At 43.2% G+C, this 18,215-nt stretch overlaps 1 protein-coding gene across 2 annotated transcripts in view; it reads left to right on the plus strand.

Annotated features, from left to right (window-relative positions):
* Positions 1-18,215, plus strand: part of LOC118361578 (golgin subfamily A member 7B-like) — a 57,081-nt gene that overhangs the window by 11,548 nt on the left and 27,318 nt on the right. Inside the window, exons 2-4 of one of the 2 annotated variants that reach the window (XM_035741626.2) lie at positions 11,526-11,651; positions 12,122-12,274; positions 14,375-16,661. In XM_035741626.2, coding sequence (XP_035597519.1) covers positions 11,526-11,651; positions 12,122-12,274; positions 14,375-14,497 — 402 coding nt within the window. In that variant the 3' untranslated portion in view covers positions 14,498-16,661. Of the gene's footprint in view, positions 1-11,525; positions 11,652-12,121; positions 12,275-14,374; positions 16,662-18,215 lie in introns of those variants that run through there. The other variant, XM_035741617.2, reaches the window with a different exon arrangement.

Consider the following 18,215-nt stretch of genomic DNA (forward strand, 5'->3'; position numbering starts at 1 on the left):
AGTGCCAATCTCGTTAACGGGTTTGATTTGACAACGCACAGTGGAATAGCAGCGCGCCAAATTAAAAAACAGATAAACTGAAAATAATAATTCATGATTCATACAAGTGTTATAAATCGGTTGAAAGATGAACTTCTTGTTAATCCAGCCATAGTGTCAGATTTCAAAAAGGCTTTACGGCAAAAGCAAACCATAATATTATCTGAGGACAACACCCCATCAAACAAACACATGAAAATCACATTTCAACCCGCCAGGCGCAACACAAAAGTCAGAAATAATGATATAATTCATGCCTTACCTTCGAAGATCTTCTTCTGTTGGCACTCCAATATGTCCATTTAATATCACAAATGGTCCTTTTGTTCGGTAAATTCTGTAGTTATATCTCCAAAATGTCAATTTATTTGGCGCGTTTGATCCAGAAAAACACAGATTTCAACTTGCGCTACATGACTACAAAGTATCTAATATAGTTTGGTTATTTAACTTAGATTTTTGGTTGCGATGGAGACGTGAACTGAATAAATTATTAACTTGAAGATGACATTTTAAATCAACCAAAGCTTGAAACCCTGGGCCTACTGTATATGTATTGTCTATTTGTAGTTGAACCCTGGGTTGAATTGACACAATAGCTGCAAATGCTATATAGGCCTAAATAGTATAATTTATGAAATATGACATATAAAGTATGGTTATATTTAATTTGTTCTGTTAAACTTACCCTTTGGAATGTCTTCGATAGCAACAGTGAATGTAAGATCTGACGTTCTTTCAAGGTACAATTTCAGTGTATTTTATACAAGGTTTGTCTGTTGAAAATTGGTTACCACTATGACATAATCCTTCAAAACAACAGTTTACATTACTGACTTTGAAACAACGTTGAGTCAACCAGTTTGTGCCCAGTGGGGATGTTATTTATCTTTGTGTAGCATACAATCAATCAATCGATATGCATGCAAAGACACACATTGAAACAAACAATTCTAAAAATCTACTTGCAATAGAGCATGCTGGGAAATATGATGAGGATGGATGTGGTTTTTGAGAGTGTGTGATGATTGTACCTTTTATATTCAGAATATTGGGTAAGAAATTTTACCATTATACTAGATTATCTGCACATGTACCCTAAAAGGTGCCAAACAGTACCACATGAGATTGTATGTGTACCTCTGAAGGTACATTTTGTGTAGTTTGATGTTTTTGTAACCCCAGGAACAATACGCTACCCTAACCGTATCCTTATTTCTCAGAGTGTAGAACAGATAGTGAATGTAGAAGCTCAAATGTTCATTCTAAGATCATGTATTTGTATGCTACATCATTGTTGTTAGATTCATTAGCCTTAGCAACTCCCAACATATTGTCAAGAATCAATATAATCATCAGTCCTTGGCAAAAAAACCTACACAGTAATACTTTGTCAAATATAATATTTAAACGTCAACACTTGTGTCAAGGAAACACTTTGGAATTTAGGTAAAAATGACACACACTCATGTTAGATTGCTGTCCTTGTGTTCTTCTATGAATATAAACTTTGTGGACCCCTTGTCTCTGACTCCTCTCCTCACAGAGAGGGTAATAATCCTGTAATATTCACGGGACAAGCTGACTTTGGCTCACTCACCCTCTCCAAACCTGAAGTATATAACTGCGCTCCACCCTATTTCCTATATAGAGCACTATTTTGACCCTAGCCCTATGGGACCTGGTCAAAAGTAGTGCCCTATAAAGAGAATTAGGTGCCATTTGGGATGCACAGCCATTGAATATTTTGGTGTAATATAGTTGACTTCGGCACACTGTTCTGAAGTGGTTCCTCTTAATTTAATCTATTACTATAATTGTGCTGTTGATTGAGAAGTTATGTAATGGCAGCGATAGCTGAGCATGCACTGTTGTTGACAGATTAATGCAGTATTGTGTGTGTGAGTGTGTGTGTGCATGAATGTGTGTGCTGAAGCCATTCACTTCCAGCTGCTTTGTATATTTACGCAATAAGGCCCGAGAGGGTGTGGTATATTGGTGTGGTATATTGGCTAAACTGGGTGGTTCGATCCCTGAATGCTGATTGGTTGACAGCTATGGTATATCAGACCGTATACCACTGCTATAGTTATGTTGATAACCAAATCAAAATCAAATTTTATTTGTCACATACACATGGTTAGCAGATGTTAATGCGAGTGTAGCGAAATGCTTGTGCTTCTAGTTCCGACAATGCAGTGATAACCAACAAGTAATCTAACTAACAATTCCAAAACTACTGTCTTATACACAGTGTAAGGGGATAAAGAATATGTACATAAGGATATATGAATGAGTGATGGTACAGAGCAGCATACAGTAGATGGTATCGAGTACAGTATATACATATGAGATGAGTATGTAGACAAAGTAAACAAAGTGGCATAGTTAAAGTGGCTAGTGATACATGTATTACATAAGGATGCAGTCGATGATGTAGAGTACAGTATATACGTATGCATATGAGATGAATAATGTAGGGTAAGTAACATTATATAAGGTAGCATTGTTTAAAGTGGCTAGTGATATATTTACATAATTTCCCATCAATTCCCATTATTAAAGTGGCTGGAGTTGGGTCAGTGTCAATGACAGTGTGTGGGCAGCAGCCACTCAATGTTAGTGGTGGCTGTTTAACAGTCTGATGGCCTTGAGATAGAAGCTGTTTTTCAGTCTCTCGGTCCCAGCTTTGATGCACCTGTACTGACCTCGCCTTCTGGATGATAGCGGGGTGAACAGGCAGTGGTTCGGGTGGTTGATGTCCTTGATGATCTTTATGGCCTTCCTGTAACATCGGGTGGTGTAGGTGTCCTGGAGGGCAGGTAGTTTGCCCCCGGTGATGCGTTGTGCAGACCTCACTACCCTCTGGAGAGCCTTACGGTTGAGGGCGGAGCAGTTGCCGTACCAGGCGGTGATACAGCCCGCCAGGATGCTCTCGATTGTGCATCTGTAGAAGTTTGTGAGTGCTTTTGGTGACAAGCCGAATTTCTTCAGCCTCCTGAGGTTGAAGAGGCGCTGCTGCGCCTTCTTCACGACGCTGTCAGTGTGAGTGGACCAATTCAGTTTGTCTGTGATGTGTATGCCGAGGAACTTAAAACTTGCTACCCTCTCCACTACTGTTCCATCGATGTGGATAGGGGGGTGTTCCCTCTGCTGTTTCCTGAAGTCCACAATCATCTCCTTAGTTTTGTTGACGTTGAGTATGAGGTTATTTTCCTGACACCACACTCCGAGGGCCCTCACCTCCTCCCTGTAGGCCGTCTCGTCGTTGTTGGTAATCAAGCCTACCACTGTTGTGTCATCCGCAAACTTGATGATTGAGTTGGAGGCGTGCGTGGCCACGCAGTCGTGGGTGAACAGGGAGTACAGGAGAGGGCTCAGAACGCACCCTTGTGGGGCCCCCGTGGTGAGGATCAGCGGGGAGGAGATGTTGTTGCCTACCCTCACCACCTGGGGGCGGCCCGTCAGGAAGTCCAGTACCCAGTTGCACAGGGCGGGGTCGAGACCCTTGATGACGAGCTTGGAGGGTACTATGGTATTGAATGCCGAGCTGTAGTCGATGAACAGCATTCTCACATAGGTATTCCTCTTGTCCAGGTGGGTTAGGGCAGTGTGCAGTGTGGTTGAGATTGCATCGTCTGTGGACCTATTTGGGCGGTAAGCAAATTGGAGTGGGTCTAGGGTGTCAGGTAGGGTGGAGGTGATATGGTCCTTGACTAGTCTCTCAAAGCACTTCATGATGACGGAAGTGAGTGCTACGGGGCGGTAGTCGTTTAGCTCAGTTACCTTAGCTTTCTTGGAAACAGGAACAATGGTGGCCCTCTTGAAGCATGTGGGAACAGCAGACTGGTATAGGGATTGATTGAATATGTCCGTAAACACACCGGCCAGCTGGTCTGCACATGCTCTGAGGGCGCGGCTGGGGATGCCGTCTGGGCCTGCAGCCTTGCGAGGGTTAACACGTTTAAATGTCTTACTCACCTCGGCTGCAGTGAATGCGAGACCGCATGTTTTCGTTGCAGGCCGTGTCAGTGGCACTGTATTGTCATCAAAGCGGGCAAAAAAGTTATTTAGTCTGCCTGGGAGCAAGACATCCTGGTCCGTGACTGGGCTGGGTTTCTTCTTGTAGTCCGTGATTGACTGTAGACCCTGCCACATGCCTCTTGTGTCTGAGCCATTGAATTGAGATTCCACTTTGTCTCTGTACTGACGCTTAGCTTGTTTGATAGCCTTGCGGAGGGAATAGCTGCATTGTTTATATTCGGACATGTTACCAGACACCTTGCCCTGATTAAAAGCAGTGGTTTGCGCTTTCAGTTTCACGCAAATGCTGCCATCAATCCACGGTTTCTGGTTAGGGAATGTTTTTATCGTTGCTATGGGAACGACATCTTCGACGCACGTTCTAATGAACTCGCACACCGAATCAGCGTATTCGTCAATATTTTTATCTGACGCAATACGAAACATGTCCCAGTCCACGTGATGGAAGCAGTCTTGGAGTGTGGAGTCAGCTTGGTCTGACCAGCGTTGGACAGACCTCAGCGTGGGAGCCCCTTGTTTTAGTTTCTGCCTGTAGGCAGGGATCAGCAAAATGGAGTCGTGGTGAGCTTTTCCGAAAGGAGGGCGGGACAGGGCCTTATATGCGTCGCAGAAGTTAGAGTAACAATGATCCAAGGTTTTACCACCCCTGGTTGCGCAGTCGATATGCTGATAAAATTTAGGGAGTCTTGTTTTCAGATTAGCTTTGTTAAAATCCCCAGCTACAATGAATGCAGCCTCCGGATAAATGGTTTCCAGTTTGCAAAGAGTTAAATAAAGTTTGTTCAGAGCCATCGATGTGTCTGCTTGGGGGGGATATATACGGCTGTGATTATAATCGAAGAGAATTCTCTTGGTAGATAATGCTGTCTACATTTGATTGTGAGGAATTCTAAATCAGGTGAACAGAAGGATTTGAGTTCCTGTATGTTTCCTTCATCACACCATGTCTCGTTAGTCATGAGGCATATGTCCCCGCCACTCTTCTTACCAGAAAGATGTTTGTTTCTGTCGGTGCGATGCGTGGAGAAACCCGTTGGCTGCACCGCATCGGATAGCGTCTCTCCAGTGAGCCATGTTTCCGTGAAGCAGAGAACGTTGCAGTCTCTGATGTCCCTCTGGAATGCCACCCTTGCTCGGATTTCGTCAACCTTGTTGTCAAAAGACTGGACATTGGCAAGAAGAATGCTGGGGAGTGGTGCGCGATGTGCCCTTTTTCGGAGTCTGACCAGAAGACCGCCTCGTTTCCCTCTTTTTCGGAGTCGTTTTCTTGGGTCGCTGCATGCGATCCATTCCGTTGTCCTGTTTGTAAGGCAGAACACAGGATCCGCGTCGCGGAAAACATATTCTTGGTCGTACTGATGGTGAGTTGACGCTGATCTTATATTCAGTAGTTCTTCTCGACTGTATGTAATGAAACCTAAGATGACCTGGGGTACTAATGTAAGAAATAACACGTAAAAAAACAAAAAACTGCATAGTTTCCTAGGAACGCGAAGCGAGGTGGCCATCTCTGTCGGCGCCGGAAGTAGGTGTGTTTAACCAGTTTATAATAGCAATAAGGCACCTCAGGTTTTTGGTGTATGGCCAATATACCACGGCTAAGGGCATGTACCACAACCCCCCGAGGTGCCTTATTGCTATTATAAACTGGTTACCTATAGTTGAAGTCGGAAGTTTACATACACTTAGGTTGGAGTCATTAAAACTTGTTTTTCATCCACTCCACAAATTTCTTGTTAACAAACTATTGTTTTGGCAAGTCGGTTAGGACAACTACTTTGTGCATGACACAAGTCATTTTTACAACAATTATTTACGGACCGATTATTTCACTTATTTCACTTGTATCACAATTCCAGTGAGTCAGAAGTTTACATACGCTAAGTTGACTGTGCCTTTAAACCTCTTGAACCTCTGGGGGCAGTATTTCATTTTTGGATGAAAAACGTTCCCGTTTTAAACAAGATATTTTGTCACGAAAAGATGCTCGACTATGCATATAATTGACAGATTTGGAAAGAAAACACACGTTTCCAAAACTGCAAAGATATTGTCTGTGAGTGCCACAGAACTAATGCTACAGGCAAAACCAAGATGCAATTTCATACAGGAAGTGAGCCAGATTTTGAATGCGCTGCGTTCCAATGTCTCCTTATATGGCTGTGAATGCGCAAGGAATGAGCCAACACTTTCTGTCGTTTCCCCAAGGTGTCTGCAGCATTGTGACATATTTGTAGGCATATCATCCAATTTGTAAGTCGCTCTGGATAAGAGCGTCTGCTAAATGACTTAAATGTAAATGTAAAATGCATTGGAAAATTGACCATAAGAGACTACATTTACCAGGTGTTTGCTCGGTGTCCTCCGTTTTCCATTTTGTTCAGAGGAGAAACCAAACTGCCACGAGTGATTTATCATCGAATAGATATGTGAAAAACACCTTGAGGATTGATTCTAAACAACGTTTGCCATGTTTCTGTCGATATTATGGAGTTAATTTGGAAAAAAGTTTGCCGTTGTAATGACTGAATTTTCGGGGGGTTTTCTTAGCCAAACGTGATGAACAAAACGGAGCGATTTCTCCTACACAAATAATATTTTTGGAAAAACTGAACATTTGCTATCTAACTGAGAGTCTCCCATTGAAAACATCCAAAGTTCATCAAAGGTAAATTATTTTATTTGAATGCTTTTCTTGTTTTTGTGAAAATGTTGCCTGCTGAATGCTAGGCTTAATGCTATGCTAGCTATCAATACTCTTACACAAATGCTTGTGTAGCTATGGTTGAAAAGCATTTTTTGAAAATCTGAGATGACAGTGTTGTTAACAAAAGGCTAAGCTTGTGAGCCAATATATTTATTTCATTTAATTTGCGATTTTCATGAATAGTTAATGTTGCTTTATGGTAATGAGCTTGAGGCTATAATTACGCTCCCGGATACGGGTTTGCTCATCGCAACAGGTTAACTTCTTGGTGACAGGGGGGCAGTATTGAGTAGTTTGGATGAATAAGGTGCCCAGAGTAAACTGACTGCTACTCTGTCCCAGATGCTAATATATGCATTAGTCGTATTAGATTAGAAAACACTCTGAAGTTTCTAAAACTGTTTAAATGATGTCTGTGAGTAAAACCTGAGACAAATCCAACCAGGAAGTGGGAAATCTGAGATTTGTAGTTTCATTTAAGTGATTGCCTATCCAATATGCTGTGTCTATGGGGCCAGATTACACTTCCCAAGGCTTCCAGCAGATGTCTTTAGAAAGTTGTTTGTGGCTTCTATTGTGGAAGGGTGTCAAATAAGAGCTGTTTCCACAAGTGGACTAGGCTGAGGCCAATCAGTTGTTTACTGCACAGTTACACAGGCACGCCATTCCTTCTTTTTCCTCTGTAATAAATACCCTATTGTCCAGTTGGAATATTATTGAAGATTTATCATAAAAAGACCCTAAGGATTGATTGTAAACATCGTTTGACATGTTTCTACAAACTGTAATGGAACTCTTTTGACTTATCGTCTTGATTTTGCGCTCGCGCATTGTGCCTTTGGAATAGTGAACTAAATGCGCAAACAAAACAGAGGTATTTGGACATAAGTATGGACGTAATAGAACAAAACAAACATTTCTTGTGGAAGTGGGAGTGCATTCCGACGAAAATCAGCAAAGGTAAGTGAAGATTTATAATGCTATTTATGACTTTGGTTGACTCCACAATTTGGCGGGTAACTGTATGGCTTTTGTGGCTGAACTTGTTCTCAGATTATTGAATGTTGTGCTTTTGCCGTAAAGCTTTTTTGAAATCTGACACAGCGGTTGCATTAAGAACACGTTTTATCTTTAATTCTATGTAAAACATGCATCTTTCATCAAGGTTTATGATGAGTATTTATTTTATTTGATGTGGCTCTCTGCAATTTCTCTGGATGTTTTGGAGGCATTTCTGAACATGGCGCCAATGTAAACTGAGGTTTTTGGATATAAATATGAACTTGATCGAACAAAACATACATGTATTGTGTAACATGGAGTACTGGGAGTGTCATCTGATGAAGATCGTCAAAGGTTAGTGATTCATTTTATCTATATTTCTGCTTTTTGTGACACCTCTCTTTGGTTGGAAAATGGCTGAATGCTTTCTGTGACTAGTTGCTGACCTAACATAATGATATGTTCTGCTTTCGCCGAAAAGCCTTTTGAAATCAGACACTGTGGTAGGATTAACGAGAAGTGTATCTTTAAAATGGTGTAAAATACTTGTATGGTTGAGGAATTTTAATTTCTGTTGTTTTCAATTTGACACCCTGCACTTTCACTGGCTGTTGGCGAGGTGGGACGCTTGCATCTGAAAGATCTCAGAGAGGTTAACAGCTTGGAAAATTCCAGAAAATTATGCCATGGCTTTAGAAGCTTCTGATAGGCTAATTGACATAATTTGAGTCAATTGGAGGTGTACCTGTGGATGTATTTCAAGGCCTACCTTCAAATTCAGTGCATCTTTGCTTGATGTGATGGGAAAATCAAAAGAAATCAGCCAAGACCTCAGGGAAATAAATTGTAGACGTCCACAAGTTTGGTTCATCCTTGAGTAACAGGGTTGGTTATGTTCCTGTTGTCCGGAACTCTGGCTGTCTCTATGGGGATGGCACAGGGTTCAATCCTCGGACCGACTCTCTTCTCTGTATACATCAATGATGTTGCTCTTGCTGCTGGTGATTCTCTGGTACACCTCTACGCAGACGACACCATTCTGTATACTTCTGGCCTCTCTTTGGACACTGTGTTAACTAACCTCCAGACGAGCTTCAATGCCATACAACTCTCCTTCCGTGGCCTCCTAACTGCTCTTAAACGCAGGGGAAACTAAATGCATGCTATTCAACCGATCACTGCCGCACTTGCTCGCCTGTCCAGCATCACTACTCTGGACGGCTCTGACTTAGAATACTTGGACAACTACAAATACATAGGTGTCTGGTTAGACTGTAAACTCTCCTTCCAGACTCACATTAAGCATCTCCAATCCAAAATTAAATATAGAATTGGCTTCCTATATCGCAACAAAGCATCCTTCACTCATGCTGCCAAACATACCCTTGTAAAACTGCCCATCCTACCGATCCTCGACTTCGGTGATGTCATCTATAACATAGCCTCCAACACTCTACTCAACAAACTGGATGCAGTCTATCACAGTGCCATCCGATTTGTCACCAAAGCCCCATACACTACCCACCATTGCGACCTGTACGCTCTCGTTGGTTGGCCCTCGCTTCATATGCGTCGCCAAACCCACTGGCTACAGGTAATCTACAAGTCTCTGCTAGGTAAAGCCCCACCTTATCTCATCTCACTGGTCACCACAGCAGCACCCGCTCCAGCAGATATATCTCACGGGTCACCCCCAAAGCCAATTCCTCCTTTGGTCGTCTTTCCTTCCAGTTCTCTGCTGCCAATGACTGGAACAAACTGCAAAAATCTCTGAAGCTGGAGACTCATATCTCCCTCACAAGCTTTAAGCACCAGCTGTCAGAGCAGCTCACAGATCACTGCACCTGTACATAGCCCATCTATCTACCTACCTCATCCCTATACAGTATTTATTTATTTATCTTGCTCCTTTGCACCCCAGTATCTCTACTTGCACATTCATCTTCTGCACATCTACCATTCCAGTGTTTAAGTGCTATATTGTAGTTACTTCGCCACAATGGCCTACCTCATTTGCACTCACTGTAAAAATAATTTTTGTTTTCTTTTGTTCTACTGTATTATTCACTATGTTTTGTTTATTCCATGTGTAACTCTGTGTTGTTGTATGTTTCGAATTGCTATGCTTTATCTTGGCCAGGTCGGAGCTGCAAATGAGAACTTGTTCTCAATTAGCCTACCTGGTTAAATAAAGGTGAAATAAAATGTTTTAAAAAATGTTTCCACTTGCCTCTAAAGAAAGGTGTATTTAATGTTGAAGCATTCTTATTGGTTGGTTCAACTCTGATGACAATAAGGTGTGTTGTGATTGGCCCCGCTTGCAGATAGGGGGAGATCGCGAACGTCAGGTCTTCCCAGTTTGAAGGGGTAGGTCACATTGTGAATACTGTTTTCTATTTTACAATGTGTACAAGTTTTCTGTACATCACTAATTTATTAATGTGTGGGTATATGGTACCTGTTAGGGATTGAGCGGCTTTCTGGGATGTGCTTTGGCATATGATTGCTGTAAATAAGTGTTTTAGCTAGCATACACCGATGGTGTGGGGGTGCTTTGCTGCAGGAGGGACTTGTGCACTTCACAAAATAGATGGCATCATGAGAAGGGAAAATGGTGTGGATGTAGTGAAGCAACATCTCAAGATATCAGTCAGGAAGTTAAAGCTTGGTCGCAAATGGGTCTTCCAAATGGACAATGACCCCAAGCATACTTCAAAAGTTGTGGCAAAATGGCTTAAGGACAACAAAGTCAAGGTATTGGAGTGGCCATCACATAGCCCTGACCTCAACCCTATATACAATGTGTGGACAGAACTGAAAGAGTGTGTGCGAGCAAGGAGGCCTTACAAACCTGACTCAGTTACACCAGCTCTGTCAGGAGGAATGGGACAAAATCCACCCAACGTATTGTGGGAAGCTTGTGGAAGGCTACTTGAAACGTTTGACCCAAGTTAAACATTTTAAAGGAAATGCTACCAAATACTAATTGAGTGTATGTAAACTTCTGACCCACTGGGAACGTGATAAAAAAAACAAAAGCTGAAATAAATCATTCTCTCTACTATTATTCTGACATTTCACATTCTTAAAATGAGGTGGTGATCCTAACTGACCTAAAACAGGGAATTTTTATAAGGATTAAATGTCAGGAATTGCGAAAAACTGAATTTAAATGTATTTGGCTAAGGTGTATATAGACTTCAACTGTACATAAATAGAACAGTAAACAATCATTTCTGTGTAATCCCTGTGGTATATTTTCTGATATACATAGGGCTGACGCCAATCAGCATCCAGGAACCAAACTACCCGGTTTATAATATAAAATACCACACAGTTCAGTGAAACTGCCGTAGACCAATCCTTCTTCCAATACTGTAAGTATGCTTGACTCTTCTGGTTGGCTTCAGTTCTTTGTGCTTCAGAGACATTATTTTACCCACCTATCTTCATTCAATGGCTGAAGGGCAGTATAAGACCGATCTAACATTGCAGTATTTTCTCAATTTCAATTTTTGTCAGTGTGTTTTGGCTCCTTGATCCTTGACAATCTCTGTTCCTCCCCTTCCTCCTGTCTCTCTCATCTCTCTCTTTCTCCCCTCACTCTGTATCTCCCATGTCTTTATTTCTCTCCTCTCTATGTATCTCCCTCCTCGCTCTTCCTCACCCCTTTTTTTCTGACACCCCCCCTCTTCCATATCTCTCATACTACTTTCTCTCTCTTCCTCCACAGTTCCATAACCTTCAGGAGTTGAGGCAGAGTCCGTCTCTAGCCACCAAGGTGTTCATCCAGAGAGACTACAGCGAAGGAACCGTCTGCCGATTCCAGATCAAGTTCCCCTCCGAGCTGGGCAGCAGGGTGAGCACACACACACATGCACACAGGCAGGTACACGAAGGAGACAGACACAGACATATGACTCCACTTTGTTTTCACATTCCTAGAATTGGAGCCTTTCAAGGTTCTTTTGTCCATCCTTGAATGCCACAAGTGACGCATGTATTTCTAAATCGATAGAATAAAGGGTATTTTGGGAGAACAGAATGTGCCTGGTGGTGTGTGTATTTGTGTGTTTGTGTGTGCTTGCGTGTGTGTGTGTGTGTGTTTGTGTCCTGAAGTGGTGGAAGAACAGCTTGTGTATCATGGCTCACACAGTGTCACATAAAAGCCTCACGCTGGTATACATATGGCGTGGGCGTGTATGTGCGTGTGTGTATGTTTGTGTTGCAGTCTTCTGACAGATGGAGCATTCACTCTAATAGTGCTGATTTGCTAACTGTGTGTGTGCGCCTACGTGGATGTGTGTGTGTGTGTGTGTGTGTGTGTAGATCGAGCGGACTCTGTTTGAGGACACAGTAAAGACATTGAACAGCTACTATGCAGAGGCAGAGAAGGTCGGAGGCCAGTCCTACATGGAGGGATGTCTGGCGTGCGCTACAGCCTACTTCATCTTCCTCTGTATGGAGACACGCTATGAAAAGGTACCAAACACACACACACATACACACCAGACATAGACATACGCAAGACTGGTCCAAACACACTAAGACAGTCGTGAAGAGGGCACGACAAAGCCTATTCCCCCCCAGGTTACTGAAAAGATTTAGAATGGGTCCTCAGATCCTCAAAAGGTTCTGCAGCTGCACCATCGAGAGCATCCTAACTGGTTGCATCACTGCCTGGTATGGCAACTGCTCAGCCTCCGACCGCAAGGCACTACTGAGGGTAGTGCGTACAGCCCAGTACATCACTGCGGCCAAGCTTCCTTCCATCCAGGACCTCTATGTCAGGCGGTGTCAGAGGAAGGCTCTAAAAATTGTCAATTGTTCTCTTTGCTACCACACCCTCAATCCATAAGACTCCTGAACAGCTAATCAAAGGGTTATCCAGACCCCTCTTTTCCACTGCTGCAACTCTCTGTTTATAATCTATGCATAGTCACTTTAACTCTACCTACATGTACATATTACCTAAATTACCTCGACTAACCAGTGCCCCTGCACATTGACTAAGTACTGTATATACAGTGTCGGAAGTTTACATACACTTACATTGGAGTCATTAAACTTGTTTTACAACCAGTCTAACAAATTTCTGGTTAACAAACTATAGCTTTGGCAAGTCGGTTAGGACATCTACCTTGTGCATGACACAAGTGGTTTGTGTAGACACAAATTGTTTACAGACAGATTGTTTCACTTATAATTCACTGTATCACAATTCCAGTGGGTCAGAAGTTTACATTCAGTAAGTTGACTGTGCCTTTAAACAGCTTGGAAAATTCCAGAAAATTATGTAATGGCTTTAGAAGCTTCTGATAGGCTAATTGACATAATTTGAGTCAATAGGAGGTGTACCTGTTGATGTATTTCAAGGCCTACATTCAAACTCAGTGCCTCTTTGCTTGACATCCTGGGAAAATCAAAAGAAATCAGCCAAGACCTCAGGAAAAAAATGGTAGACCTCCACAAGTCTGGTTCATCCTTGGGATCAATTTCCAAACGACTGAAGGTACCACGTTCATCTATACAAACAGTAGGACGCAAGTATAAACACTATTGGACCACCAAGGCATCATACCGCTCAGGAAGGAGACGCGTTCTGTCTCCAAGAGATGAACATACTTTGGTGCGAAAAGTGCAAATCAATCCCAGAACAACAGCAAAGGACCTTGTGAAGATGCCTTGTACCTTGTGAAACCGGTACAAAAGTATCTCTATCCACAGTAAAACGAGTCCTATATCAACATAACCTGGAAGGCCACTCAGCAAGGAAGAAGCCACTGCTCCAAAACCACCATAAAAAGGCCAGACTACCATTTGCAACTGCACATGAGAACAAAGATCGTACTTTTTGGAGCAATGTCCTCTGGTCTGATGAAACAAAAATAGAACTGTTTGGCCATAATGACCATTGTTATGTTTGGAGGAAAGAGGGGGAGGTTTGCAAGCCGAGAAACACCATCCCAACCGTGAAGCACCGGGGGGGCAGCATCATGTTATGGGACTTGTGCACTTCACAAAATAGATGGCATCATGAGGCAGGAAAATTAAGTGGATATATTGAAGCAACTTCTCAAGACATCAGTCTGGAAGATAAAGCTTGGTCGCAAATGGGTCTTCCAAATGGACAATGACCCCAAGCATACTTCCAAAGTTGTCAAGGTATTGGAGTGGCCATCACAAAGCCCTGACCTCAATCCCATTGAACATTTGTGGGCAGACATTTGCAAGCAATGAGGCCTACAAACCTGGCTCAGTTGCTGTCACATCTGCTCCTGCTACACCCTCTGGTGTTCATCCGGGGTCTTCTTGACCTGCAGTTACTCCCCCTGTACACTCTCCCTCTCTGTGTGATTGTGTGGTTGGAGCCAGGTGTGCTGGAGTCAGAGCAGATCCCTACCAGCTGCAACTCAGTCCATAATCAAGATCTCTTCAAATACTCAGTCCTGCCACTTCCCCTCTGCCAGATCGAATCTCTGCTCAGTCAGTTCACGACTCTAGCCATTTATGATTATTCAAGATCCTGTTACTCTGCTGTGCCTGTTTCCCTGCCTGACACCGTTTATCCTCTCATTGCAGTTACCGCTCTGTCTCTGGCTCCTCTTCCACATCTCACCACCCAACTACCTTGCTCTGGATTTTACTCACCACCGCTGCCTTGGATTCCCCTCAGAACCTGTTTACCCTGTTCTACTCAGCTAACTCCAACCTCCGTCTCTACATCTGGTTTTTCTGCAACTCATCCGAGCTTCTCCGGATCTGCACACCATATCTCCCAGTGTAACAATAAATATTTTGGTTCATTCATCCCTGCTTCCTCATCTGAGTCTGCTCTTGTGTTCCCCTGTGTCGCTCTGCTTAACAGTACAATCTGGCCCAGAGATGAACCCAGCAGACTCCACTACTCTTCACCACAGTATTGTTGGTCAAGGCGGCCTATTTGAGCAACATGACCAAGCCCTGAAAGCCCTACTGGAGAACATCAAGGAGTTTTCACGGACCCTGTCTGACCTACAGGTCCAAACCTCCGCGAGTTCACAACCGTCTCAAGTCCCTCTTCTCCACCCCGAGAGCCATTTGTTCCGACTCCTGAGCGCTATGATGGTAATCTTGGCACTTGCAGAGCCTTTCTTGTGCAATGTTCACTAGTATTTGAGCAACAGCCCTACTCTTATGCTAGTGAATGAGCCAAAATTATTTTTTTGATTGGCTGCCTTTGTGGAGCAGCTCTTTCCTGGGCCACTGCTTGTGGGAGAGATAGTCACCTATCTGCTTCTCCTAAGGTGGATTCACAGATGAGATGAGGAAGGTATTCGACAACCCTGTCTGTGGAAAGGATGCCGCTAAATGACTTCTGTCCCTTCGTCAAGGCTCCCAGAGTGTGGCCGAAATGGCATGTGAGTTCCGCACCCTCGCTGCAGAGAGCAGCTGGAATGACGAGGCCCTTCAGGGAGTATTCCGGAACGCACTCACTGAGACCCTCAAAGATGAGTTGGTGTCCAGAGAGGAGCCTGATGGATTTGATGAAGTCATTTTTCTCACTATCCGCATTGACAACCATCTCTGTGAGCGTCGGCGGGAGAGGGGAGGTAGAGTTGCATGTCCCATAACATCTGCTTCAGTGCCTCCAGGCATGTTTTAATCCTGTACCCATGCAGCCAGACCCGTCTATCTCCAGAGGAGAGGTAGCGGAGCTGTCTATATTATGGCCAGGTTGGTCACCTGGTCTCCACTTGTTCCCTGTGTCCAGCAAAAGAGGAGGCTCAGCAGTAGTGGGGAACTTGGGATTGGGGGTTCTGGAATGGACTGGGGTGCAGACAAGGCAGGAGGAAGGGCAGATTGTAGACAATTAGAATGACAAAATGTACTCCAAGTAGTTACCCTTTCGGTGGACCAGTCAAACTGTGGGTTGTGTAGCTTTAACCATGGATGACCCAGAACCAGAGAGGAGTGAGAACAGTCGATTATGTGGAAACTGATCTTTTCCTGGTGATTTGCAGACACAGGATAACAGGGACAGTTCTCTCCAAAACACAAAAGAGTAGCTTTCCATTGACAGCGTTGGCATCCAGAGGTGAATCGAATGAAACAGTGTCCAGACCCAACTGATTGTCTTCTGTTCCTCCAGAATATCAGTCTAGCTCCTGTATTCAGTAAGCCCCACACCCCATCTCTGCAGCCTCATTGACCTTTCGACTGTGCTATCGAGCTTCAGCCTGGAGCTCCTCTCACTAGTAGCAGGTTGTATAACCTCTCTCGCCCCGAGCAAGAAGCCATGGAAGAATACATCCAGGACTCCCTGGCTGTCGGACATATCAGGCCTTCTTCTTCTCCGGTGGGAGCTGTGTTTTTCTTTGTCAAGAAGAAGGATGAGTCACTGAGGCCATGCATAGACGTCTGTGGGTTGAATAGCATCACTGTCATGAAGAAGTATCCCTTGTCACTTATCAGTGTTGCTTTTGCCCCCCTCCATGGTGTCACAGGGTTTTCTAAACTTGACCTCCGGAATGCCTACCTACTTTAAATTGCCTGAACAGCACCAGAACATAAAGATTAAATATATTTTCAATATAGATTTGCCTAGCTCCGTGGAGATCCTAGAAACCGCAAGAGTGTCATGTCCACTCCCGCTCCGGGGCTTGACTTCACTGGTCTACTAATCACCGGTCCTGGCAACCCATCTTTAAGCACACCTGGCAACCATCATTACGCACACCTGCGTCTCATCAGTCACACCTCGACTTCATTACTCCATTGATTACTTACCCTATATATAGCACTCTTTTGTTATCAGTCTCAGATGGTATTGTTTTTGTTTCTATGTCAGACGCTTCTCTTGTTTTGTATCGTGCCATGTTTGTTATTATTAAACTCACTAACTGCACCTGCATCCTGACTCCCTGCGTCTGTTACAAAGAGTTAACCAATCCTGTGAATGGATTAGGCAACTCAGGTGTCTATACTTCAACAGCAAAGTTAGATAACGTTTCTGAAGTAGGGCCTTGTTAACATAAAGGGAGTTGTAGTGGCTTCCTTTCCTCTTTACCATAGCCACTGCCCTATCCTGAAGCGGGACTGTTTCGTACGCATACAGTCCACACTCAAGGTTTCCAAACCGCCAAAACATTCAATGCGATCCAGGGATATGGTGCAACAAAAAGGTTTATTCTTCTTATATATAACAAAGAAATGACACTCCAATCAACTTAAATCATAGATTACTTGACATGGAAAATACATAATATGACCTGTCTGTATGGTCAAAAATACTATACCACTCCCACGTCTAGCTAGGACTCCTCCCCCCACCCGAGGGCCCTTTCGTGGCTGTTTATTTACGATAAACTCTCTGTTTATCATATATGCATAGTCACTTTAACTATACATTCATGTACATACTACCTCAATTGGGCTGACCAACCGGTGCTCCCGCACATTGGCTAACCGGGCTATCTGCATTGTGTCCCGCCAACCCCTCTTTTACGTTACTGCTACTCTCTGGTCATCATATATGCATAGTCACTTTAACCATATCTACATGTACATGCTACCGCAATCAGCCTGACTAACTGGTGTCTGTATGTAGCCTCGCTACTGTATATAGCCTCGCTACTGTATATAGCCTGTCTTTTTACTGTTGTTTTATTTCTTTACTTACCTATTGTTCACTTAACACCTTTTTTGCACTATTGGTCAGAGCCTGTAAGTAAGCATTTCACTGTAAGGTCTACCTACACCTGTTGTATTCGGCGCACGTGACAAATGAGCTTTGATTTGATTTGATTTGAACTTCCTGCCTTTATCCTAACACACCTACCACAGTACAATGAATGGGCAAGAGGGGGGCAGAAACAAAGTTACACTAACAACAAATTAATACATCTCAATCAGGTAAATATAAATCATGAAGGTACCTAATATTTCATCATATTTCATTTATTACACAAACGTACATGGGAGCTCTGTATGTTCTGTCTTTTACACAAATATGTCCAAATCGGCTCTAACATACCGGCCCCTAATTGTTAACTGCACTGAATGCACAACTATTACTTAATATTCAAACGTAGAGCCAATACACAAATCATTCTATACCAGATAACTATTACAGTTCATAGCTATATACAAATATACAAGGTCCCATATAGGAAATGAGTCCATAGATCTCAGTCTGAGTTGAAGTGTTCAGGTGTTCAACTTCCAATAATGTAAAGAGTTTGACGCCCAAAAATGTATGACTACGACATCAAAGAATATAAGAGTACGACATACACGAATAAGAAGGGGCACATGATTCAAAGATGGAGCACTGTGTGTGTATGTATGTGCGTGTATCTCACTCCACCGCCTCAAGGAGCAGACAGAGTTTATTGATAGGTATTGGTCTTGGTCTTAACCATGACGCTCCTGACAAGACCAT

The sequence above is a fragment of the Oncorhynchus keta genome, chromosome 2 (genome assembly GCF_023373465.1).
Source record: "Oncorhynchus keta strain PuntledgeMale-10-30-2019 chromosome 2, Oket_V2, whole genome shotgun sequence".
NCBI lineage: Eukaryota > Metazoa > Chordata > Actinopteri > Salmoniformes > Salmonidae > Oncorhynchus > Oncorhynchus keta.